The sequence below is a fragment of the Octopus bimaculoides genome, chromosome 19 (assembly GCF_046866305.1).
Source record: "Octopus bimaculoides isolate indiv1 chromosome 19, ASM4686630v1, whole genome shotgun sequence".
NCBI lineage: Eukaryota > Metazoa > Mollusca > Cephalopoda > Octopoda > Octopodidae > Octopus > Octopus bimaculoides.
Window position 1 is genome coordinate 37,088,233 of NC_142946.1, and position 26,463 is coordinate 37,114,695.

At 38.0% G+C, this 26,463-nt stretch overlaps 1 protein-coding gene across 1 annotated transcript; it reads left to right on the forward strand.

The window, feature by feature from the left end:
• Nucleotides 1-4,901: 4,901 nt before the first annotated feature.
• Nucleotides 4,902-25,395, forward strand: LOC106871773 (T-complex protein 1 subunit beta). The gene is made up of 16 exons (XM_014918412.3): nucleotides 4,902-4,984; nucleotides 9,024-9,101; nucleotides 10,362-10,427; nucleotides 10,571-10,685; nucleotides 11,835-11,911; nucleotides 12,734-12,846; nucleotides 14,022-14,148; nucleotides 16,034-16,109; nucleotides 17,004-17,104; nucleotides 18,896-19,023; nucleotides 20,064-20,167; nucleotides 21,045-21,152; nucleotides 21,990-22,130; nucleotides 23,469-23,572; nucleotides 23,697-23,796; nucleotides 25,000-25,395. The coding sequence occupies exons 1-16, from the start codon at nucleotides 4,982-4,984 to the stop codon at nucleotides 25,170-25,172; spliced, it is 1,614 nt and encodes a 537-aa protein (XP_014773898.1). The 5' UTR covers nucleotides 4,902-4,981; the 3' UTR covers nucleotides 25,173-25,395.
• The last annotated feature ends 1,068 nt before the right edge of the window (nucleotides 25,396-26,463 follow it).

The following is a 26,463-nucleotide window of genomic DNA, read 5'->3' on the forward strand; positions in this document are numbered from 1 at the left end:
TTGACTGTAAGAGTCCCTCATAGCATGAGGCATTTATGTGTAGTAATGCCCTTCATATAAATAAATATATTTAAAGGGAGTAATTATAATTTTTCCCTTATGACGTTTTTTCACGCTGACTACTTGATAACTTGTTATAAAGATTTTATCCTATTTTAAAATTATATATATATATATATATATATATATATATGGAGAGAGAGAGAGAGAGAAAGGTGATTACAGGCATGGCTGTGTGGTAAGAAGTTTGCTCTTCAGGTTCACACGTGGCCATGTCTTCTACTACAACTAAAGCCTAGTTGAGTTTGTAGACAGAAACTGGAAGAAACTCGCCGTGCAAATATATACTAATGGTAAGAAGCTTGCTCCCCAACCACATGGTTCTGAGATCAGTTCCTCTGCGTGACTCCTTGGGCAAGTGTCTCCTACTATAGCCTCGGGCCAACCAAACCCTAGTGAGTGAATTTGGTTGACGAAAACTGAAAGAAGCCTGTCATATATATATATAAACTATTAAGGTGGCTATACGCAATTTAGAACCGATAAGCAACGAGTACAGTTGTCACTTTAGCAACGACTAAACTATACAACCGATGTTTGTGCGTTTACATCCCCGTAAATTAGCAGTTCAGCAAAAGAGACTCATAAAATAAGTACTGGGCTTAAAAGAATAAGTCTTGGGGTCGATTTCTTCGACTAAAGCCGTTTGAGGAGGTGCCCCAGCATGACCGCGGCCAAATGACTGAAACATGTAAGAGAATAAAAAAAAAATGTGTGCGTAGAGAGACAAAGGGGGAGAGAAAGAGTGACAGACAAACAGGGCGATAAATTAAGTACCAGTTGCGTACTGGAAGCGATCTAATCGACTGGTCCCTTCCCCCAAAATTTTGGGCCATGTGCCTAGAGTAGAAAATGATATTTAGGAATAAATCAAGTGTTTGGAGTTTTCTTTCTGGTGGCTCGAGCTAAGACTGTCAAGTGACTAGATGTAATTCGGACAAAACTAATGTAGAGACGAGCCAACTAACAAGGGAGACAATCAGCATTTCACTAGTTGTTTCCCTTTAATCAATTGAATTCGTATTTTGCTTTTGTTCTTTTTGTTTTTGTTTTTTTTTAGGTAAGACTTATAATATCAAGTACAATTTCTGCAATTATTTAGTTTTCACTTCTACGTCAATTTTATTTTATCTTCTACGAAGTGAATGAAGAGAAAATCCATCTTTTAAAATATTATAAATTCGGATCCTACCGTAACAGCTAGCCTCCCGCCTCCAAACGAGTCAACTGCCAAGTTAATGCTGTTCACCGATCTCCTTCTCCACCTCCATCGCTAACCTTCCTCCACCACCATCCCCTCTCCATCTGAATTCTAATTCTAATGTCGATCCTACTTATGCCGTCAATTCACCTCTAAGTTGTCTTCTCTGTACCTGTACAAGTCGTTATTTGAAGACAATCAAATGTCACTTGTGTAGTCCAAGCCTTAGTTATCAAAGGAGTTGCGTTGGCATTATTAAGGTTCAAGCCGAAAGTTTTTCGAACTGGGCATGCAACTAATGCCACTTCAGCTCCGACATACTTCATAGGCCAAAATCTTGCTCTGGTACCAAGATCCTAGTTAAAGATTTTGTCACCACCCTCCGGAGCTTCTTCTAGTTGAAGCTCATCAACCGGATCCCAAAGCGAACTCGAACTTGCTTCGCTCATGTCTCTCTCTAAGCTGTTGAAAAACGTCTACAACACCTCAAATTGGCAGAAACTGTTTTTATTCCCTCTGGTCTCTCCACGTGACTAACGCGAATACTGGATCCCTCAAATCTTCCCTAAAACGGCAATTCGAGTTGTTCGAGTCCACTCCAACCACTGTTCATCTCAGATCGGTGATCACCACAGTTCCAAACAATGGACGCTCACCGTACTTAAAGAAGTCCATTAATGCCAAATTCAGAGAATCGGACATAAAAGGGGTTGTTCGTCTCTTCTCTTTTGTCCTCCCTCGTTCAGTGCACAACAGATCCCCTTAATCCATTGAAAAAGAAACATCCTCCGGGTGACTACCTGTACTGGCCCGACCCTCTAAGTATTTTTACAAGCTATTTTCACCTCGGACAACGTTGGGAAGGCGATTGCATCCTTTCCTGTGGGATTGCTTGTCTATGACCTCAGCATGGTATTTCCCTGTCAACATATTCTCGTCAGAGAGTGTTCTTCCCTACATTCGCTCCGTGTTCTTTGGGACTAAATAGTTTGGTCTCACAAAGACCAATGGTAACCTCCACTTCATAGTAATTGGGTATACTCTGCTTCGGATCACAGCGAAAGTGTGTTTGTCCTTGGTTTCAGACTGCCTATCCACCGAATTTTCCCCTACTCAGATAGGGATGGGTACCACGCTAGGTTGTGAAGCTGCTGCTCATGCCTCTAGAGCTCTCACCAACTTGCCTTCCGAGACCCCAAAGGCCATCCTCAAACTAGGTTTCAGGAATTTCATCAGTTGGATATCATCCTCCGTTCAGTAAGGGAGAATTCCCCACTGCTCAACCACTTTGCTTGGCAAGCTTATCGGGAGCCCTCTTACCTCTCCTTTAGTGACCATCTCGTCCCATCTGCCTCTGGAACCCAACAGGGTGATCCACTCGGACCTGTTCTGCTTGCACTGGGTATCGATGACGTTATTAAGATGGGAGTTGGTCTGGACTTGAATGTCTTGTATCTTGACGATGCATATTGGCGGTGGGGGCGGGCTCCTGATAAGTTCTTTGCAACTGAGTGGACGATTATTGAGGAACTTGGTCGTAGGGCGTATGCGACAACGATTCCAGATGCGAGATCTGGCTCCTCAATCATCTAGTTTCACATTATCAGACTATCAACCTGTTTACAGATACCTTCCTCTCTCATCGGCATGATGTTCTATTGGAGCCCCAATTACTGACCGAGCTTTCATGTTCATCTTTCGATCCAAGATGGCTAACCTTGAGCAACTATTAAAAAAACCTTGAGGCAATTGAACCCCACCAATGCTTTGACGACCTTATCTTCAGGGAACACAAATGCTTGGTCAATGTCAGACTTTCTCCAGAGTCCCGCGTCCAGGTTGATCTGCCCAAACGGTTGGGGGGCAGGGGTCTAAGATTATATAAGTACTCGTCTCTGTCTCTTCTCTCCATCTATGCTTACTCCCCTTTGGTAAGCAACATCCTCCCCTTTCCAACATAGACTAGTTCCAATAGGGAGATTGATAAAGCTCTGCTACATTGGAGTAAGTTGGGTTTGTCAGTTCCTGATACAGATGAGGATGGACGGAAGCAGAGGGTATAGGACAATCTACGTTCAAGTGATACCTTCAACTCTCTCTTTGATCAATCTGATCAATTTTCAAGGTGTCGCCTACTTTCTCTAAGTGCGAAATTCTCAGGGTCATTGGCGGTCTACTAAGTCTGGATGAGCTCTGCACTTCCATTGCACTCAGAATGGAGGACTCTGGTAGACCTCTTGACTCCATAGACCTTCATGGTTTTTCTTGCCGCCTAAATGCTGCTCATTTCGCTCGTCACACTGAGCTAAATTTGGTCAAGTAAATATCCCCTCGGTTCTCGAGCCAGCGGGATTATCCAGAAGTGATGGAAGGAGACCAGGTAGTCTTACCCTTTGTCCCTGGGTAAGAGTAGGTGCCTCGTCTGGGACGCCACAGTCTGAGACTCCTGTTCCCCCACACCCCACATCCTGGATGCTGAGGGAAATGGAAAGGTCACTGCTTCCGTAGCCGAACTAACAAAATTCTAGAGTATTGAGACTTGTCGGTGAACAATTTCGGTAAATTTTCAGATTAATACCCGCACGATTTTCACTAGGGTGTTGGGGTAAAGGTTTTAGGGTTACAGTTAGGGTTACGGTTAGGATTAGGGACGGAATTCCCTAACCCTAACCCTAAAACCCTAACCCTAACCCTAACCCTCAGCGATAATGCCGCAAGCGTGTTAACTTGCTTCGATAAAAAGTTCCGCTGATTCTTGTGACGTGCGACCGATTGATACACTTAGTGTTGAATTGTTTTGTTTCGTTTTTGTTTTTCGTCGCTCATGAATATATTTTCGTGTTTTGGGTTTATATTTTCATGTAAAATATTTATGTAATTAGGCATGCTGTAACCATAAATCCAATTGTAGGTGGATGGGAGGGTGTAGTGTAAAATAAAAAGAAAAATAAGCAAAAATACAAGAAAAATTTTTTTAAGCCTAATCAATGTACTATTCCGACAATTGATACTTTTATATTTGCAATACGCAAATCGTGTAGGCCAAACTGTTTTCGATATCTTGTTAATGACCTTACACTTTGTTTACACTTAACATTCCTGCGAAATGTATAAACGTCACAACATCTCATTTCAGTGGGTATAAATGCTTAGACTTGCGTTGCGATTCTTTCACGATAATTATAAGCATAGTAAGCGATTTGAATTGGCTCTAATTAAAAATCGGAACCGGTTCGCAGACTCCGATAATAGGTATCCGATGTCTCGTATAAATTAACATAAGACATATGATTATCTATCTCCGTGCAGACTAGTTGCACTTCCCAGCCACAGCAAGCATGTAAAGAAAAGTAGGATTTTTTCTTCTCTATTTTTCGTTTCGGATTGTTTGTTTAAAAGAAATACAAACTTCTTCTTTCCATTTTGTTTCCCCAATTATTTCATAACTTGAATTACATATTTTTTTTCTTATTAATGTTTTCGTAATTTGATATTATTTCAATCAACTTAATTGCACTTATAAATATTTTTATATAATACCACACCAATAAATAATCCTATTTCGTTTCGCTTTTTCATTTCTCTTTCTATAGCCAGTTATCTTCTCGCTAATATTACCCGTCTGTCTCCATCACAAACTATATCCGGTCGCCACTCGAGATTTCTAGAAGTTTCAACTCAAGCTGCGGCAACAATTTCTATTTGAGAAGAAACTTCACAATGGCAAGTTTTATTAATTCATATCGTTTACTGTATATATCTGAGTGTTATTTACTGTACTTGCTTTTTAATCTGCTAATTATCTGCCTGCATTCATTTTAATTAAACAGTGACTAAGCAGGCACCGGGGTTTCATGTCAGCCCATCTTTGAAACCACGCGGTGCAGAAGAAAGACACCAACGACTTCGCCAAAACCGGCATTCTTGCTATCTTTTAACTCACATTCTTGTTGTCATTTGTTACTATGAATTGTATATTAATAATAATCATTAGCTGCATGAAAGTATCCTTTTTTTTTTTTGTTGCTAATTATTATTAATATTAATAAATAATTGTAGACAAAATGATTTGCGGTATTTAGAGTTCCGTTTCTTACGCTCCCTATTCAATCAAATATTGCTGGTACCCACAAGCTGAACCATTACCTAGTAACATATTCAATCTAATATGATAGTCGCGCTTTAATCGACTGTTCTATTTGTTCTTTCTTTCTAACATTCACCCCCTCCGAAAAAAATAAGGGTTATAATATCTATGTTTGAAATCTTTGTAATAATGGTATTGATTGATTTGCATGTCATTTGCCTTTATGACTAATCAGTTACCTACTTCTATCATCTCCATTGTTATTGTGATGATGAGAGTTGGGAGTTGTAAGCTTAATATATTACAATGCTTATTTTCTCATCCTACTCGTTCTGAGTTCAAATCCTGACAGTATCGTCTTTTTTATGAAGTTGGGGGAGCGGTCACTATAATACATCCAGTACCTGTAATATACTGTGGAACGGGATTATTGATTATGAATATTCTTTACATAGTTGCCTGTGCAACCCTTATATATTTGCCCGTGCGTCAGTAACTTAGCGACAATTGTAAAGCAAGAAATAGACTGCCTGGAACGAGTTGTGATGCGGTTGCGATCAGTAGGAACTACACTATTTTCAATTTATTTCATGTCCTATAAAATACCGCATTCTGGGCCTTAAGTAGAAATTGTCATCATCATTGAACGTCCTGCCATTTACCGTTAGGAATATAAATTGACGTTAATATTTGTTATTTATTTTACTCTAGCGGGATGAAAACGGAGTTGGCAAATGTAAAGGGCCGCTTCTAAATACCAATAGGCACTTTGGTTAATCTTTTCGAGGTCCAGATGGACAATATATAATCTGAACCTCCCCCCCCCCCCTTTTTTTTTTTTTTTACGCAATCACGTTTTAGGTTATGGAGATTCCGATTCTGAAAAAAAATTGTTTGAAAAATTTCACCCCCCCCCCCCCCCCCTCAAGCAGGCTATTTACATGCTAGGGATCTTGTTCAAAACGGGGGCACCAGTTTTCATTTATGTTTTATGTAGTGTTTTTGGTACCGAAAGACTTTCAAACTTCGTATACTTATCTATTTTGTGTTATAGAACATAAAAAAAATTTTGTATTCGAATTTATTTCATGTAAAAAATTGTCTTATTTCGATAATTTCTACTAATCACTGACGTCTATTCAGTTGAAAACAGTTAGTGCTGTAACGGTGTATATCGTATTAATTCCCGTTAGTTCTGACATTTCCGATTAACTAGACTGTTAACCCTAACCCTAACTCTAGAATCCGAACTCTAAAATTGTTACACACATAGATACGCACAGCGTAATTTATTATATAAACAATATATGCGTATAAATTACGATTAAACCGGATGAAATATGTCACAGGGAATAACATTTTTATGATCGGCCAGCAGTAACTCTATTCAGCTGAATAGACGTCAGTGATTGGTTGAAATTACAGAAATACGACAACTTTAACATGAAATAACTTGCGATGTACGTTTTTTTGTTAAGAAGACTAAAAGAAAAAGATGTTTTATATGACACATTCTACCAGTGTCCCAAGTTTCAAAGTGTTTCGTTAAGAAAATACTGGTGCCCCCGTTTTGAACAAGATCCCATGCTAGAAATAACAGCCAAATCTCACTTGTCACTTCTAACAGCACACACACCCTACACGATGTTATCTTTATCCCCTTATTCTTAGTTAAGACTCAATTCACCAACATTACAACCCATCTGTTCTTCAGTCTTAATCTATGATGTTTGTTATTTTGTAATAATAATGGCTACCCGTTGATATAAAATGACACATAGAAGGCAAACTCTTTGCCTGCTTTCTCCGTAAGTATGTTACTATCCATTGGTGTAAAATGACATTGTACGACACACACTCTGTGTATGAGTGTAGGCATAGCTGTGTGGTTAAGAAGTTTGCTTCACAACTGCATGGTTTTGAATTTCAATTCCACTGTTCAGCACATTAAAAAAGTGTCTTCTATTAGTTTTACCAACACCATGTGGATAAAATTTAGTAGGGGAAACAATGGAAGCCTGTTAGCTTGTTTTATATATATATATATATGGTACTACTAAAGCAGCGTGGTCCTGAACGCGCAGTCGCGCGTCCGCGGTAGCTAGTCGTGAGTGGTCGATCCTAATCCTAACCCTATCCCTAACCCTAAACACGTATTCATTTGCGCACACGCACTTTTTGTAGGATCACCCACTCACGACTAGCTTGTGCGTTCAGGACCACGCTGCTTTAGTAGTACCTATATATATATATATATATATATATATATATATATAAATGCACACACACATAGAAGCAAATCAAAAATAAAAACAGTCTAAAAGACATATATTGTATGTATTAGATTGTTGCTCAGTTTAAGATGGAAGAAAGAAGGGGTATGACATTTCATGCTTGGCTCTTCATTAGAAAGAGAAAAGGTTATATATACACTCACACACACATATGGTTACTCTCCATCTTTTGGTAATGAGGATTTAGTTTGATCAACTGAATTTGCATATAAGTAGCCAAGCATTCCATAATGCTTTTAACATAATACTCAAGTAGAATCAGCATGTCACTGTGTGTGACAAGGCTATACCTTTTTTAAATTACAAATACCATCCACCCAATAAGCTTCTATATGATTTTCTATCTACTCTGTTTCACTCACAAGGTATGGGTTGACCTGAGGCTATAGAAAATTACATTTGCTCAAGATACCGCACGGTGGGATTGAGCCCAAGATCTCTTGGTTGCAAAATGAATTTCCTAGCCATCTGGCCATACTGCACCTGCATGTGTGTCTGTTCAACTCATAATTGTAAGGTCATGGGTTTGATTTGCAGTGACATGTTGTGTCCTTGAGCAAGTCACTCTATTTCACATTGCTATGGTTCACTCTCCTGGCAAAAAATGAGTAGCACCTGAAATTCAAAAAGCCCAGCCTTGTCACAAAAGTACTTGGCTTAAGAACTAGTATCAATGTAATTGGCTAAAACCCTTAAAGGTGATGCCCTTAACTTAGTATATGCTGAGACTGAAATACCTGTTTGACATAGAAATAGATGTTGAAGTTAATTATTTACTTAAATCTTTTCACATTCTTGATTATTTTAAAAAGTAAAACGGAAATTCACAGGAGTGGCTGTGTGGTAAGTAGCTTGCTTACCAACCACATGGTTCCGGGTTCAGTCCCACTGCGCGGCACCTTGGGCAAGTGTCTTCTACTATAGCCTCCGGCCAACCAAAGCCTTGTGAGTGGATTTGGTAGACAGAAACTGAAAGAAGCTCGTCGTATATATGTATATATATATATATATGTTTGTGTGTCTGTGTTTGTCCTCCTAGCATTGCTTGACAACCGATGCTAGTGTGTTTATGTCCCCCGTAACTTAGCGGTTCGGCAAAAAGAGACCGATAGAATAAGTACTAGGCTTCCAAAGAATAAGTCCCAGGGTCGATTTGCTCGACTAAAGGCGATGTTCCAGCATGGCCGCAGTCAAATGACTGAAACAAGTAAAAGAGTAAAGAGTAAGTAGTATATTCATTAGAAATATGGTCACAAACAGGTTAATGGGATAATAGGTGAAATCCCTAAGTAGTAAAATTACTGTTTGGTACAAATTTTTTGAACATGTGTTTATAACATTATTTAATGTGTGTTGTTGTTTTTCTATTTTATTACAACAGAATTATATCAATCCAATGAATCCTGTTCAGATTCTCAGCTCTGGTGCTGAGGAAGAAAAGTCTGAAATAGCTCGTCTTGTAAGTATCTTGGATGAATCTCTTCCTGTAAATTAATTGACAATATTTCAGTTGTTTTTAAAGCAGAATTGTAAGCACACAGGGCAAAAACTTGGCAGCATTTCGTCTTTATGTTCTGGGTTCAAATTCCACTGAAGTCAACTTTGCTTTTCATCCTTTCAAGATCGATAAAATAAGTACCAGTTGAATACTGGGGTTAATGTAATTGACTTACCCCATCCCCGAAGTTGCTGGCCTTGTGCAAAAATTTGAAACAATATTTCGATAGTTTTTGGTTTCTTTATATGATTTAAATAGTGTGGGGGTTTTGGTCATACACAAAATTCATTATATTCCTTGGAAAAATATCTAATGATAGATATTTTCACTGAGTATGATCAGTAATTGGACAATTTGTTTTCTATTTTTCTTCAGACATTTTGTTAAAAGAAATAGCATTCTTAATGAGCTAAGATTTACTAATTCAACCATTTAGCATTCAGATCAGTCTGTCAAATGCAATGCTTAATTCTTTTCATTGTTTTGAATTGACCATGAACTATCTCATAGCTTTGAGATCTCAGTGATGTGATTGTTTTAGTTTTAGAATGACATTGTAGGATGTGTGTGAGAAGCCAGATCTTGCTGGTTTGGAGATAAAACAGGTAGAATATTTTGTCCGAATATAGCTGGTTTAAAAGCTAAAGAGTTAATATTATCTTGAGATCTAAAATTGTTAAAATGTAAAATTGATCCAGTGTTGATTTCATCCTTAATGACACTTTAATAATGCAACCATGAATGTGTGCTTCAGAAATTTGGTTCAGTCCCTATTTTGTAATTGCTTGGTGCCCATCATGAGTTTGTAAGTGTATTGGTGAAAAATCATTAGTCTCCCACTTGTAGATATTTCAGCAGGAGGAATTGAAATCAATACTTGTGCAGCTTCTACCTACACTGATAACTGAATAGTAATATATAGTGTCTTGGCTATGGTGACCAAGTATTGCAGTTCAATCTAAATATATATATATATCACACAATAAAGAATTAATAATAGTATTGTTTCTTGTAAAGGCAACAAGAAAAGTGCAGGAAAAATGCTTAGTGGTATTTTGTCAGTCTTTACTTTCTGCTGAGGTTGACTTTGCCTTTTATCCTTTTGGGGGGTCAATAAAATAAATACCAGTTAAACTCTGGGGTTGTCACAATTTGAAACCAATATTATTCCTTGTTTTAGACAATCTGTAAATTGATCATGATTTTCTCCTCCTCTTTCAGTCATACTTTGCTGGCGCTATTACTATTGGAGATGTAGTAAAAAGTACTCTGGGACCAAAAGGAATGGTAAGAATTCACTTTTTCTTAGATTAATGCAAAATTATTGTTTTGCTTTCTCGAAACTCAGAAGCTCTTCTGATTTACTTCTAATTGCTGATTATAATCAAGTTTTACTGTATCATGTTTGTTTCTATTTTGCTCTTTGCTAGGATAAAATCTTATTGAAGCAAGGCAGAGGAGAAAATGCCATTGAAGTAACCAATGATGGTGCCACTATTCTTAAGTCACTTGGAGTTGATAATCCTGCAGCAAAGGTTCTTGTTGGTAAGTGTTCGTGTTTTACTGTACAATTTTTAGCCCTAGGTCATTTCTGATCAATCAGACCTATGAGCAAAGGTGTTCCAGACTTGACCATCATGTCTTTTTGGGTGCATGTCAAGGACTACAGTGTCTAATGCATCTTTCATGTTTTTAAAACAGAAATATATTGAGAGATCTGTTATATGTTGCTTACCTAAACTGATGGTAAAGTTACTAGAAGCTTTTTGCACAATGCTAAACTATGTAGAGGAAGTACATGGTTACCCAACTGGATGGAAATGGTGATGAAGTGCCAGGACATCCTTACAAGGAACAGGTATCAGAACATAGATGGGATGGGATGGTAGAGTAAGAAAGTTGTAGCTGCCCCAAAACAATGCATAAGGCAATAGGCAATAAATGAACCTATTGGTTAAGCCAAAAGCGAAATTACCATCCACTTCCTTGTCTTACATGAGTAGCCAAGTATCTCCTGTAGTAAGAAAGCTGTCCCTGGCACACAGCCACTTCTCTCAGTTCCTCTCCCCCTCTCAACTGAGATGTCCCTGACTTGCAAGCCACTCAGTGACCCTGGGGTACTGGTACCACATAAAAAGCACCCAGTGTACTCTGTAAAGTGGATGGGGCAGCTGGCCGTAAAAAACAACACCAGCATGGAAAACGAGTGTTAAATGATGAGGAAGAGGAGTAATAATTAGAACAAGTTAACTAGCAAAGTGTGTGTGCATTGAAGTTTGAATGGTTGGTATTAGGAAGGTCATTCAACCATAAAAACACTGCCAAAACAGACACAGTAGCCTAGGGTAGTTTTCTACCTGGCCAGCTCCTGTCAACCATCCTACCCATGCATGCATAGAAGATTGACATTAAACGATAATGGTGATGATGATTGAGGACTAATTGTCTCTTGACATTATGGTGTTGGGGATTTGTAGTATTCATGCCTCCCTGGAGTCTTATGGTATGTTATAGCCACAACTATTAAATTGTATGCTTCACAAGAAACTCACTCATTGTTGTAAGCTGCTTGTCACCAGTAATATTCTGGTTCTACACTGTGAAAAAGACTTTGCGTTATACTTGAAAGTTATTGAGATAAATGGAATTCATCTGTATAAATCTTTTTTTTTTATCATTGTTTCCTTGTTGCAGATATCTCCAGAGTTCAAGATGATGAAGTTGGTGATGGTACCACATCAGTTGTTGTTTTGGCTTGTGAACTTTTAAAGGTAAAAGTCTAAATCAACCAAATATCTTGCATGTTTTGTGTATCATAAAGCCAGACTGTTGATCTCCTAGTTTACAGGTTCAAACCTTACTGCATCCATTAGCCTTACTCTCTAGATAGGGGACTAGCAGTAAGAAGGATATACAGTTGCTGAATAAAATATTTTACTCCAAAGAAAACCTGCCACCCAGACATCTGCTTGAGTATATGACTTTTCTACTTGACTGCTGTTTAACCTCAAGTTAGCTCTGATTAAACAGTTGTATACATGTATACAACATTGGTTTTTCTGGAACCTTCTGTTCCAAAGCTATTCCAGATTACCAATTTTTATGAACCAGGAATGGTCACTACGATGAATACACTCTAGATTAAATAATTAAATTAACTTAAATAATGTAGCTCATTGGTAGAGTGTTCGCTTTGGTGTGTGAAAGGTTCCAGGTTCACTCCACAGCCTTAAGGCTGAAATGCATGAAAGAATAAAAGAATTAGTAAGAACGATATACGTTTTATTAATACTTACTGTGCAAGGTACCAGTAAACTAGTCTGGCAACCATGAAAATTTGAAGTTCCTGCTATTAATAAGTGCAGATTACAAAAGGTTCAGGACCATCGGTGTCTGAACAGTTGGGGTTGTAGCTGCCACTGCCTCAGTATATGAGAGATGACATTATCCAGTGTATCCTTGGTAATGGTCATGGCTCTGCTGTTGCTGCCACAAGAATGAAACCTCACTTCCAGATTTGGTATTTTGTTATATAAATGATCCTTTATATTTTTCTCTCACTACATATATCAGTTGCTTATGTTTGTTTTCAGGAAGCTGAGAATCTAATCCGCATGAAGATCCATCCACAGACCATCATTTCTGGATGGAGGAAAGCAACTGCTGTTGCTAGGGAAGCTTTAGAGAAATCAGCAAATGACAACGGGTATGTTTCACACGTCTTTCATCACCACTTACTCAATGTTGTGCACCCATATATGGCCCAGTTCAATATGTCACTTGCTAAATGAACTGTAGGTTACATCATTGTTTCAACCTCCAATTTTCCATTCTTAGTAAGAGTTTATTGAGGTAGATTTTCTATGGCCCTTCCTGTTGCCAATCCATTCTAGTTTCCATGCAAGGTAATATTTCCCCGCAGCCAGACATGTTTTTGCAGAATATTGATAATGACTGAGATTCATTTACAACAAGTAGACACAAATATACATACGTATAAATAAATGTCTATAGATACAAGTTAAGAGTGTCCAGCCATAATAATCCTTTTTCAATTTTCTCGTCTTAGCCATGCCAGCATGGGAAACAGACCAGCTAAATGAACAAACAATAACTATTAGTTATTGTTTGTTCATTTATCTTAACATATTTTTACATTATTAATATAAAAATACATTACATAATTATATTTTTCTATGCTAACAGGCACTGGATGAGTTATTACAATTTATTATTTGGAGTTATTACCTGTTTAGGTGTGTTAGAGACCATGTCTTGCTTGTATGTACACTTTGAGGTGGATCAGCAAGTGTAATGTTTTCTCTCCACCCTACATTGTCTCCATTTGTTTACTCCACCCATCCCACCCCAAGCAAGATTAAAGAGAGTGCCATTGTTTGCTATCTTATAGTTAGGTACAGGCATTGCTGTATGGTTAAGAGTTTTACCTTGTAGCCATGTGGTTTCAGATTTAGTCCATGGCACTCAGTATCTTGGGCATGTGTCTTCTACTATAGCACCAGGCCAATCAAAGCTGTATGAGTAAATTTGTTGGGCAGAAAATGGCAAAAGGCCTGTTATATATGTGTGTGTATGTCTCTTTGACTCAAAGTCAGGTGTTAATTATAAAGAAACATCAGTGTTTGTTTACAATCTTCTTTGAAAAAAATGTCCAGACTAAGGGAGAATATCAGCTCGCTCAACAAGAAGAGCATCTAGCCTTAGAAATCTGCCTCAACAAATTTCGTCTGAGCCATACCAGGCTTGAACAGTTGACTACAGCTTGATGCCTGCATTTCTGCTACTATTAATAACTAATTTTTCCCTGTATGTTGTATCTATATAAAATATACCAATTGCAAATTGTTTCCTTATTTGTAGTAATGATCCTGTAAAATTCCGTCAAGATTTAAAGAACATAGCACTAACAACTCTTGGGTCCAAAATTCTTACTCAACACAGTGACCATTTTGCTGAGCTTGCAGTTAACGCTGTTCTTAAACTCAAGGTATTGTATTGTAGTTATCATTTTGTAATGTGGTATGGCTTTAATCAAAATGCCATGTTGTCTTTAATTACGTCCCTTTATGTTATGAGGCTCAAACACTGTTAATAAAATGTGAGTTCTCTTAGGGTGAAGGATTATCAGAACTGGCAGAGTATCATACTAACTGGTGTGTTGTATTTAGTTTCATTCTGAGTTTGTATGTCACTGATTGTTGCCGTTTCATCATCATCATCATCATCGTTTAACGTCCGCTTTCCATGCTAGCATGGGTTGGACGATTTGACTGAGGACTGGTGAAACCGGATGGCAACACCAGGCTCCAGTCTGATTTGGCAGAGTTTCTACAGCTGGATGCCCTTCCTAACGCCAACCACTCAGAGAGTGTAGTGGGTGCTTTTACGTGTCACCCGCACGAAAACGGCCACGCTCGAAATGGTGTCTTTTATGTGCCACCCGCACAAGCCAGTCCAGGGGCACTGGCAACGATCTCGCTCGAAAATCCTACAGGAGCCAGTCAGGCGGTACTGGCAACGGCCACGCTCAAAATGGTGCATCTCATGTGCCACCCGCACAAGAACCAGTCCAGGGGCACTGGCAACGATCTTACTTGGCTTGCCGGGTCTTCTCACGCACAGCCCATTTCCAAAGGTCTCGGTCCGTAGTCATCGCCTCGGTGAGGCCCAATGTACGAAGGTCTTGCCTCACCACCTCAGCCCAGGTCTTCCTGGGCCTACCTCTTCCACGGGTTCCCTCAACTGTTAGGGTGTGGCACTTTTTCACGCAGCTATCCTCCTCCATTCTCACCACATGTCCATACCAGCGCAATCGTCTCTCTTGCACGCCACAACTGATGCTTCTAATGTTCAGCTTTTCTCTCAAGATACTTACACTCTGACGTTTATCCCTGTTATTCTTTTACTAGTTTCAATACTATAATCATTTTACACTATGAATATAGCTTTATTCCTAAGACAGAAATCATAAGTACTGGTTGATCACTGCGGTTGATGCAGTTGATTTATCCCCTCCCCTGAAATTACTGGTCTTGTGCCAAAATTTGAAGCCATTATTAGCAAACCACCCAAAGTCACCTGAGAATTTCAATGCAAGCCTCATTAGTACATTTGTGAAAATACGTGGTTTCATGTAAACAATTGAGTTACACTCTCCAATATTGTACATGATATCTGAGTGCTGCAAATTTTGGGAGATTTTTTTGAAGGTTTGTAAAGTAAAAAAATAAGTGTTAGTGATAGAATGTCCAACTGTTAAGATATCGTCTTAATTTCCTTCTGTTAGCGTGGAAAAACGGATATAACAACAAATATTATGTGTAGGCTATGGGCAAATATAAACAAAGAAGTTGCTGATCCCTACCTGGACTGTGGGGAGACAAAATTCTCAGCTTCAACACACCACACTGAACATCCATTATGTTGTAGTTATAGGGAGTGTTATTTATGTGTTTTCATTTCCAGTGCCTTCTCACATAGTTGCTTAACCTCAGGTCAATTCTGGTTGAGCAGACTTTCGATTATTCAGGCACAGTGTATCAGAGGTTACATGACTACATTATCCAGCTTGTTTTTTTATTTCACAGTAGAATGTAATTTGAGGGAGATTTTGTCCTATTTCAGCAGATCAAGTTATCCTGTATACGTGTCCTTGTTTGTTCAATAGAGAAGTAGCATTAGATTATCCTATGTGAAACCAGGGGCATACTTAAATAACACCAATTTGTAACACTTGATGAGTTGGGTGCCTCAGTGAAATGGTGTCCCAAGTCTGACTCCAGACACTGTGTCATAGCCTTATTTTCTTTTTAGTTTAATAAAAAAAGATTATTTCAGAATGTTAATCATAAATCAATGTCCTTTGATTCCAGGGAAACATTGACATTTCTGTCATCCAAATCATTAAGAAGTTAGGAAGTGGAATGAAAGATTCTTATCTTGATGAAGGTGAGTAATGCTTTGTTTGTTCATGTAGCTACAGTGTCAATCTCTGCTGTGAAGTTCAAGACATCTAAACCAATATTTGAATGGTGCTACCCTGCAATTGGTGTGGTTGAGCAGCATTCTTCCCAGTCACATGGTCTTGCATTCGTTCCCACTGTGCCATAACTTGGGCAAGTATTTTCTTCCATAGCCCTGGATCACCTAACTAACACCTTGTGATTGAATTTGGTAAAGGGAAATGAAAAGAAGCCCATTAGCATCACCACAGCCTCTGAAACCAATTAAAATACACGTTTGTTTTCCCCATTGTCTGGACATAATATAACTATTATAAATGAGCATCACCATCATACTAATTATGCTGTTCGTTTCCAGGAAATGTCTGGCCCTTGCAGGGATAGCAAAGTGGATATTAAATGATGTGTAGTAGTGATGTTAGATGGGGGTTATGGTTTGGTGACAAGAGCTGGAAATTCCTACAGAGAGGTGCAATTCAGTAGTGGATAGAGTGTTCAGTATATATGTTGTGTTTCTAATATAGTTGGTCAGAAATTCTGGTAATGGCATCAGGGGAGACAATGGATACAACTGTTGTGTAGTGATATTAGTTTGGCACCACATAAAAAGCACTCTGTAAAGTGATTGGTATTAGGAAGGGCATCCAGTTGTAGAAACCATACCAAAACAGATGACTGGTGCCTGGTGCAGCCCTCCAGCTTGCCAGTACCTGGCACACCATCCAACCTACTTAGGTTGTAACACTGGGTCGGCAGTGGTAAGGGTTTACACCTGTGGTTCTGATTTAGAAACACACCTGTACCAGAATCTATAAAAGTAGGTTTCATCTCCCTTTAGTTTTCTCATCATATTAATTTTGAATTGCATTCCTCTTTTCAGGTTTTCTTCTTGACAAAAAGATTGGTGTCAACCAGCCTAAAAGGATAGAAAATGCCAAGATTCTTGTTGCAAATACACCCATGGATGCTGATAAAATCAAAGTAAGAATTTGCTTTTTTGATTGATTTCTTGTTTTAAATCCTTATGTACTTGCTCTGTTTACTATATCGATGCTGCCCATTTTCACTGCATACATTTATGTAGTATTTGATGATGGGTCATGAGGTCATTAATTGAACGAAAAGGACAAAATTCTTGCAATCATAGCTGTGTGGTTAAGAAGCTTGCTCTCGGTCATGCTGCACAGCACCTTGGCTGAGTGTCTTCTATTATAGCCCTAGGCCAATCAATGCCTTGTGAGTTTGGTAGGCAGAAACAGTATGGAAATCTGTCACATATGTTTGTCTCCCACCACTGCTTGACAACCATTGTTGATTTATTTGCCAAAGGAGACTAATTGAATAAGTGCTGTGGTCAATTTGTTCAGTTAAACCAGTGGTTCTTAACTGGAGTCTGCGTAAGATTTTACACGCAATAAATTGGTTATGTTTTTACAAATACACAAAATCTTTCAACATTTTTGTTTATACAATTCCTAATAATAATAATTATTGATTACAGAAATATAATGTGACCTTTTTAAACATCAAATGGCTGTGAGAGTCCAGTAGAGTAAAATAGGAATCAAAGAGATCCATAGGCAAAAAAAATGGTTGAGAACCACTGGGTTAAGCCCTTCAAGACAGTGCTCCAGCATGACCATGGTCAAACAATAGGTCTCCCTTCTCCTTACCTTGTTATCTAAGAGGAAAAACTGCCAATTTAGGTTGATGCAGCTTCACACCAGTGTCATGGCAGGCTTTGCTGTCAGAATGCAAAAAGCTGGAACAGATACTGCAAAGCATCTTATCCAACCCTCTAGTAGTTCTGCCAGTCCTTGGCAAGATTTGAACTTAGAATATAGAGAGAGTTGGAGCAAATATCCAAAACTCTAATGACTGCCAATTCATTGTCATAGTTGGCAATTTGAGGAAATGGTAATGGTGATGATTTACCGTTAAGGTGATTAAGAAGTTTGCTTATCAACCACATGCTTTTGGTTTTAGTACTATTGTGTGGCATCTTTAGTAAGTGTCTTCTATTATGGCCTTGGGCCAACCAAAGCTTTGTGAGTAGATTTAGTAAGTAGAAATTGAAAGAAGCTCATAGTGTGTTTCTTTGTGAAAAATAGTTGTTAAATGGTTATAATGATATATATGAGCACCACTTTAAAAAGCACCCTTTACACTGTCAAGTGATTAATGTTAGGAAAAGCATCCAGTCATAGGAATCCTGCCAAAACAGACAGGAGCACTTTGTCAAGCCAGCCAGCCCATGCCAGCATGGAAAATAGATGTTAAATAATGATTTTTTATCTATTTGTGTATACACAAACACATTTGTGTTTCCTTGTCTTGACATCATGTGGTAGTTGTAAAATAAGTGTCAGTCATTCATTTCTAATATTCTGAGAGAACATGTCCGGTCATGAGGAAATATTACCTTGCTTGGAAACAGGTGAGGGTTGATGATAAGAAAGACAACTGTCCATATAAAAATTTACCTCAATAAAACTCTGTCTAACCCATGCTGGCATAGAAAAGTGGACGGTAAACAATGCTGTTATTTCTATCTGGTGAAATGACCATATCCAGTTCCTTCACTGACTCATATGACCTGTTTTTACTTTACTCTTTATAGATATTTCACTTTCTTCAAACACTTATTTTCTTGGAGAATAGTCATAAATATCACAGTTCCCTTTAAACTTATTCTGGTAATATAATTAAATAAAATACTCTCATTACTGCTGGTGTTTTAGAGTGTTTTTTAAAGGATTTGTTGTTTTCTAGGTATTTGGTTCCCGAGTGAAAGTTGATGCCATTTCTAAAGTTGCAGAACTGGAGGTAGCAGAAAGAGAGAAGATGAAGGATAAAGTAAATAAAATATTGAAACATGGCTGTAATGTCTTTATTAACAGGTGGGTTACAGTGTTTCTGTGTATAAAATATATACAAGAAGCCTATTGTGTGTGTGTCTTTGTGTCTATCCCTACTACCACAACTGGTATTGGTGTGTTTTACATCCTTGTAACTTAGCTGTTCAGCAAAATACACTGATAGAATAAGTACCAGGGTTAACAAAATTAAGTACTGGGGTCGATTCATTCAACTAAAACTTCTTCATGGTGGTATCCCAGCATGGCCACAGTCTAATGATTGAAACAAGTAAGAAATAAGATATTAACTATGACAGATTTCTTTCAAGAGGTGAGTTATAATTTCTGTGTATGTTATATTAGCTATTGCTGTAATGTTTTTAACAACTCAGTCATTCTGTGTGTGTGCATTTTAGTCAGCAAAGGTTACAAAGTAACTCAAAGATCAAAAGTTTTGCACATGGCATTTGTCACTTCATAACTTCTATTAAAAATGAAAATAAAATGTTGTTTACTCGTGTTATTTATGTCATACATACAAATTTATTAACTTCTGGACAAGAAATAAAATCGTTTTTTAACAGTGGAACTCGAGGTAGATGAAGCTATAAATAATAGCATGTATATATTGGGTTTAAAAAAATAAATCTTTGATACAAAAATTCAAAGGCTACCCATGGGAATTTAACCCACATCTGAAAACATGACAAGCATTCTACCAGATGTAGGTCTGTATCCCACAGGCAGTCTTTGACTTTTTCTATCCAAGTGTTTTTTTTAACCCAATATATTTTAAAGCTTTATCTACTTCAAGTTTCACCATTAAAAGGAATTCATATACACATGTGTTTGAGTTCTACCTCACTTGTTTGTACTACCAAACCGCTGTGTATGTGTATAGTGAAGTTATAGTATCATTGACAGGTCCGATGAGAGGTTCTGTTTTCTGTTCTTCAGTATGTTAGTGTACATGTTTCTTTATGTTAATGTCTGTTATATTGTGTGTAATCTGTATGCATCCTTCCTCTGTCTATACCATGTCATCACTACACTATTATCAAGACTGTCATGTTATATTCCAGACAACTTATCTACAACTACCCTGAACAACTTTTCTCTGATGCTGGTGTCATGGCCATTGAACATGCAGACTTTGAAGGGGTTGAGCGCTTGGCTCTGGTTACAGGTAGTTATTTGTTTTTATTCTGTTAGAAGCACAATGTTCTCTGTCTCACACAGCCAGAGCATGTTTTAATTGGGACTTCTACTTATCTATGGTTTAGTTTAAAATATTTGAATTAATCTTCAGCATCAGTTGCCTCTATTGTATAGCAACCAGTGATTAGGCTTCAGCCATGTTTGAGACAGAGGTGCATGGCTTAGTGGTTAGGGTGTTGGATTCACGACTGTAAGATTGTGGTTTTGATCCCTAGACCAGACGATCCATTGTGTTCTTGAGCAAAACACTTCATTTCACATCACTCCAGTCTACTCAGCTGTAGAAATGAGTTTAGCTTGGAGATGGCTTTGCCGGGCTTGCTCACCCTAGATACGCTGCATGGCTGCAGTGCTCCAACAACCCCTTAAGGGGTTAAGGGACTTGTCAATTGTCATATTGAGACACTAGCTTCTAGTTAAATATGTTGATCCAAATATATATATACACACACACATGTTTCAATGACTTCAGACTGAGACACAGAAAGTTCTGGGCATGAATCAAACTTGGAACATGGTGGAAAATAGTCAATTATTGCAAAATAATTTTATCTAGCGCTCTGTTGATTCTACCACCTATTCATTGTATATCATTGCTACACTTCCCTATTTGGTGCATTCAGCAGTCGTTTGTTTTGCTAATATTGATATCCATTTAAGATATTTTCTGCAACACACACACAGCAAATTTCTTTCTTCAATTTCTTAAGCAGTCTCATAGAGATGTGGAAATCCCTAATTGAAAAGCACTATGTTACTTATGTAATAAGCCACAGTTCAGTTACCTCCTCTCTTTAATTAAACAGACTTTTGTAAGCATTACAAATGGTAAATTCTTGTTTCAGGTGCAGAGATTGTGTCAACCTTTGATGCTCCAGACTGTGTCAAAATTGGTCACTGTGACATTATAGAAGAAGTTATGATTGGAGAAGATAAGTTGATCAAATTCTCAGGTAACTTGTGTTGAATATTTAGTATACTTTTTTTAGTAATTTTACTGTAGATTTATCAATGATTGGCAACTGAAAATTGAGAATATCTTGGATTTGATTATTTGGATTTAATCTTTGGAAATAAACTCAAGTGTTTAGAGTTTTCCATCTTAATAGAAGAAACTGCAGTGAATTTGTTGATTTTGCCCTATCAACCCTGATCAAATAAATGTATAATCAAAGGTGTTGTTATGGCTGTTTTTGGGGGGTTTTTTTCTCCATATGTAATATAGTTAGGTGCTGGTAACATAAAGGACACCCAGTACACTCTGTAAAGTGGTTGGCATTAGGAAGGGCATCCAACCACAGAAACCAAACCAAAACAGACTGTAGTTGTTGCAGTTCTCTGGCTTATCAGCTCTGGTCAAACCATCTAACCCATGCCAGCATGGAAAACAAATGTTAAATAATGATGATTCAATCCATCTTTCTCTTTAAGGTAGTAGTGTTGGTTTACGAAAATTTGCTCTTCTTGCAGCTCAGACAGCCACATTTGGCCTTGTGAATTTGTCTGTGAGAGTAATTATAGCTGCAAATATTTCTGTGAGGTGGGCCGGGGCCTGGAAAGTGTTCCCCTATTTACTATACATTTGCTAAGGAACAGCTATACTTAAAGGTGTTTCTTTTACTGAGAACACCAAGGACATTTCATCAGCGAATTGAATGTTCAAAATAGGAAGGTAAATTATCAGCAACACATCTTTTAGGGAAGTGAGTAACAATTATGTGCAATAGGCATGCAGAGTGCTTTGTTATTTGTTGTCCTGAATTAATGTTTGGTATGTTGTTTTGTTTCAGGTGTAGCTCTTGGTGAAGCATGTAGTGTTGTTCTGCGTGGTGCTACTCAACAGATCTTAGATGAAGCAGAAAGGTCTCTCCATGATTCTCTATGTGTACTCTCACAGACAGTCAAGGAAACTAAGACTGTTCATGGCGCAGGTTTGTAGATTTTTTACTTTATGCAGTAACGCACAAACTCATGTAATGAATTAATGCATAAATGTTTTATTCCATGTACTTTCTTTAATTTTCTAAACTGGTTTCACTTTTCTGATCATAGTTGAAGGGTAATAATTAGTATATTGTATACAATCATTGAGTTCAGGAGAGCAAATAGTGTTATAGTAGTGATAGACAAGACAGATGGGATGCAACTAAGGAGTATGTCGGTATTGTGTGTTTGCAATTGAAGTTGAGTTTATCTTCTATAAACAGTAGCAGGTTGTGTGATTTTAACAATTTTGCTCCACAACCATGTGGTTTTCCATGGATTCATTTGTTAGCACTAAGTGAAATGATTGCATTCTTTGTTGATGTTACAAACCATTTGTTCTCAGCTTTCAAAGATTCTTGGAATTAAAAAAAAAACCCTATGTTAGGAGCAGGTATTAGCTGGTGATAGGAAGAATAAGCAACTGTAAAATCTTGCCTCAACTCCCTTTCAATCTCCTACTGACATGGAAAAATGGACATTAAGCCAACAGAAAGCATGTAAAATGTTGGTTATCTTAGACACAAAACTGTACATATGTAAGGATGATAGAGGTGGAAGCATAGCTGTGTGGCTGAGAAGCTTGCTCTGCAACCATGTTGTCTTGGGCAAGTGTCTTCTATTGTAGCCTTGGGCCAACCAAAGCCTTGTGAGTGGATTTAGTAGATGGAAACTGAAAGAAACCAATATCACAACAGAATTGAGATCCTAAAACCAAGGTAAGGTGCCAGTTGAAAAGCACCTGCGATGGTGCCACATAAAAAGTACCCAGTACACTGTGGAGTGGTTGGTGTTAGGAAGAGCATCCAACTGCAGTAACCAAGCCAAAACAGACTACGGAACCTGGTACAGCCCCTGAACATACCAGTTCCGGTCAAGCCAGCCAACTTATACCAGCATGGAAAGCAGGCATTAAATGATGTGTTAGTGTGTACTCTTGTCTGGACATCATGTGATGTTTGTCAATGAGCAAGTTTGTTCATTTCCCAATCTTCCATGCAAAACATGCCTAGCATATGGGAAAATATTACATTGCTTGAAAACAAGTGAGGATTGGCTATAGAGAATCTACCTCCACAAAATTGTCTGATCTATGCAAGCAAGGGAAAAACGATAAATGATTAATTAATTCTCAATACATTACTGGTAGTTATCAGTCCCAAAAAAGATGAAAAGTAAGTCCTTCTTTGCAGGATTTAAAAGACAAAATAATAATTTTTTTTTTTTAAATCCCACAAAAGTCACATTTTACGAATTCTTTAATTTCGCTGTTTCGTATATTTCAGGTTGTAGTGAAATGCTAATGGCAGAAGCTGTTAGTAATCTTGCTGCTAAGACTCCGGGCAAAGAAGCTGTTGCTATGGAAGCATTTGCTAAATCTTTAAGAATGGTAAGATATTTTAGTAAACACTTTCTTTTATTCTTTTTGTAATTCTAGTTATTACTGAATTTATTTTTATGTTTTAATGTGGCCTTTTAACATTTTTCTTTTTACTCCACCCTTTGAATTTCAGATCCCTACAATAATAGCTGATAATGGTGGGTATGACAGCTCTGAACTTGTCACACAACTCCGTGCTGCACACACACAAGGCAAAGTTACTTATGGTCTTGGTAAGTCTTACAACATGTCAACTTGTCATTTTCTCCCTCCTTCCTTTCTGCTTTCTTATATTCATTATATCTTTATTATAGTCTGTAGCCCCAGATTAGTCCTGATCCATATCAACAGTTTTCCAGTTGTGAACATCTTGTAAGTCAGGGCAGACTGGCCCTCATGCCGGTGGCATGTAAAAGCACCCACTACACTCTTAGAGTGGTTGGCATTAGGAAGGGCAGATCAGATTGGAGCCTGGTGCAGCCATCTGGTTTGCCAGTCCTCAGTCAAATCGTCCAACCCATGCTAGCATGGAAAGCAGACGTTAAACAATGATGATGATGATGTTGGCTTCATTTCAAGTACTACTACAAATTATGGTTAACATTCACCTTTCCATGCTGGCATGGGTTGGACATCTCATCCAGGTTGGTAAACAACAAGGCTGATAAAGAAGCCTTCCAGAAATTGTTCAACCTGCTTGAAATAGTAGCCATATCTCCTTCGAACCACACTCTACTGTCTTAAGGAATTACATAATGGACAATGTAGTCCTAGATATACAAAAGCTGGGTGGTCATACCTGGAATGCCTTTGATCATTGGCCTACTGAGCTCAGCTAAACAGCAACAATCTTAGGTATGTCTGTCTGTTTATTGGAGCTCTTGTCTGTCCAAGCTATGCTCTTCAGAGTATTCAAACTCCTCATTAGTAAGCAAGCTAAGGTAAAACATCAATCTATCATTTCTATGGTTCTTCTAGTTTGGTGTCTTGATAACTTACATTACTTCTAAGATCAGAGTTGTGAAGTACCTGTTATATTTTCAAAATTGTTCCAATTTTGTAATGGAAGAATGGACTATCATTGATTGATTGATTACTAATTTATCTATTAATGTTCCTTCAGAGTATTCTAGCCAACCGCATGCTGGAAGCTACTGAACTGATGACAATGGTCTATGTGATCCCAACCAATTGACATTGGCGCTTCAGTCAGCAGGCCAACATCATATTGACTATCTGTACTTTCATAAGCTTATTTTTAATATAGAAAACAAGGACTTTTTATTGAAAACCTCTGAAAGTAATTACTTGTACAATTTCCTGGCAGTATTGGTTTTTCTGTGTGTGTATGCACTTGCATGCTAAATGTGTTTCATCAAAACTAAAAACAAAACAGTTGTTAACTCTCGTGCTTTTATTTCAATTTCTTTTGACAGACATGAACAATGGTGTGATAGCAGACATCTCAGTTCTTGGAGTGACTGAATCATTGAAGGTGAAACGCCAGGTGTTGACCAGCGCATCAGAAGCTGCCGAAATGATTCTGCGAGTTGATGATATTGTGAAGGCTGCCCCAAGGAAACGACAGCCAGATATGCGCCCTCATTAAGTCGTTAAATTAGACTGTTTCCAATTATTTACTACTACTATAATTATTATTACCACCAAGCCTATTTTGTGTTCATTGTTTTTGCTTCTGTCTTTAACTGTGCTATCCAGTTGGTCACATCCTCGGCTCATTGAGAACAACAGACTTCAAGTGACATGATCCAAGCTATAGTCATGTTCTCTGCTTTTCATACCATTAAAATATATATATATACACCAATAAATTGTGTTTTTACTTTTTTGTTCAGGCACTTGTTTTGTTCTTTTTTACTGTTTCTCATAGTTGAGGTGGGGGTGAGGATACAAACTTCCTTAGTTAATGAAATTATGATGGCTTTAAACATTTTGAACATGTTCAAAGGAGAAGAGTTACATGGTGCTTATTTTCTCATCGTTAATAGAGTGAAGAAGGGCAAAAATGTTTCCCTATTATCTGGTGGAAAGTGGAGCTGGCGTTTGTTTGAGAATGTGGATGACGGAAGAGAAAGGAAACAAAAACAAGAGATCTGGATATTATCTTCTGAGGAGTAGCAGGCACTGCTGTGTGAATATCTAGGCAGGCACTGCCTGGGAGAAACTGAGGGTATGAAGAGTAAAAAGTGTGAGAGGCAGAGTGTGGTCTACCTCTAATTTTGTTTCTACCTTCCTACCATCTTCCAGTTCTTTCCTTCTACTCCTATTTTCCATCTGCCTCTCCTTCACATCCTCTTCCTCTACTTATCCTTTTTCTTTGTCTTCCATTTCCTCTTTTTATATTCCTACCTCCTCCTCCTGAAACTTCCATCTCCTTTTCTATGATATATTTTTGTGTAGGCTTCACATTCAATCAATCACATCTGTAAAAGCCATGTGGAGATATATGGCCATTTTGTAGGGAAACAATCACCATTGCCATCAGTTTTAGATTATCTGGTTATCAGCACCTGAAATATTCTTCTCCAAGGCACAGGTTTGGCCAGAGATTAGGTGGGGTTTTTCCTTGTTTGGTTGAGAAGTTTGCTTCCCAACCATGTGGTCTTTGATTTGGTCCCACAGCAGAGCACCTTTGGTAAGTGTATTCTACTATGACCCCTGGCTGATCTAGCTTTGTGAATAGATTTCGTACACAGAAACTGAAAGACACCTGTTTCACATGCATGTGTTTGTGTCTTATCTTGACATTGCATGATTGTTGAAAAATGTATGTTATTCATTTCCAATATTCTGCAAAAACAATATTGGCTGCCTTAATTCCACATCCATATCTGTGTCTATGCACACAACTTTAAAAAATGCTCATGTACCATTTGTTT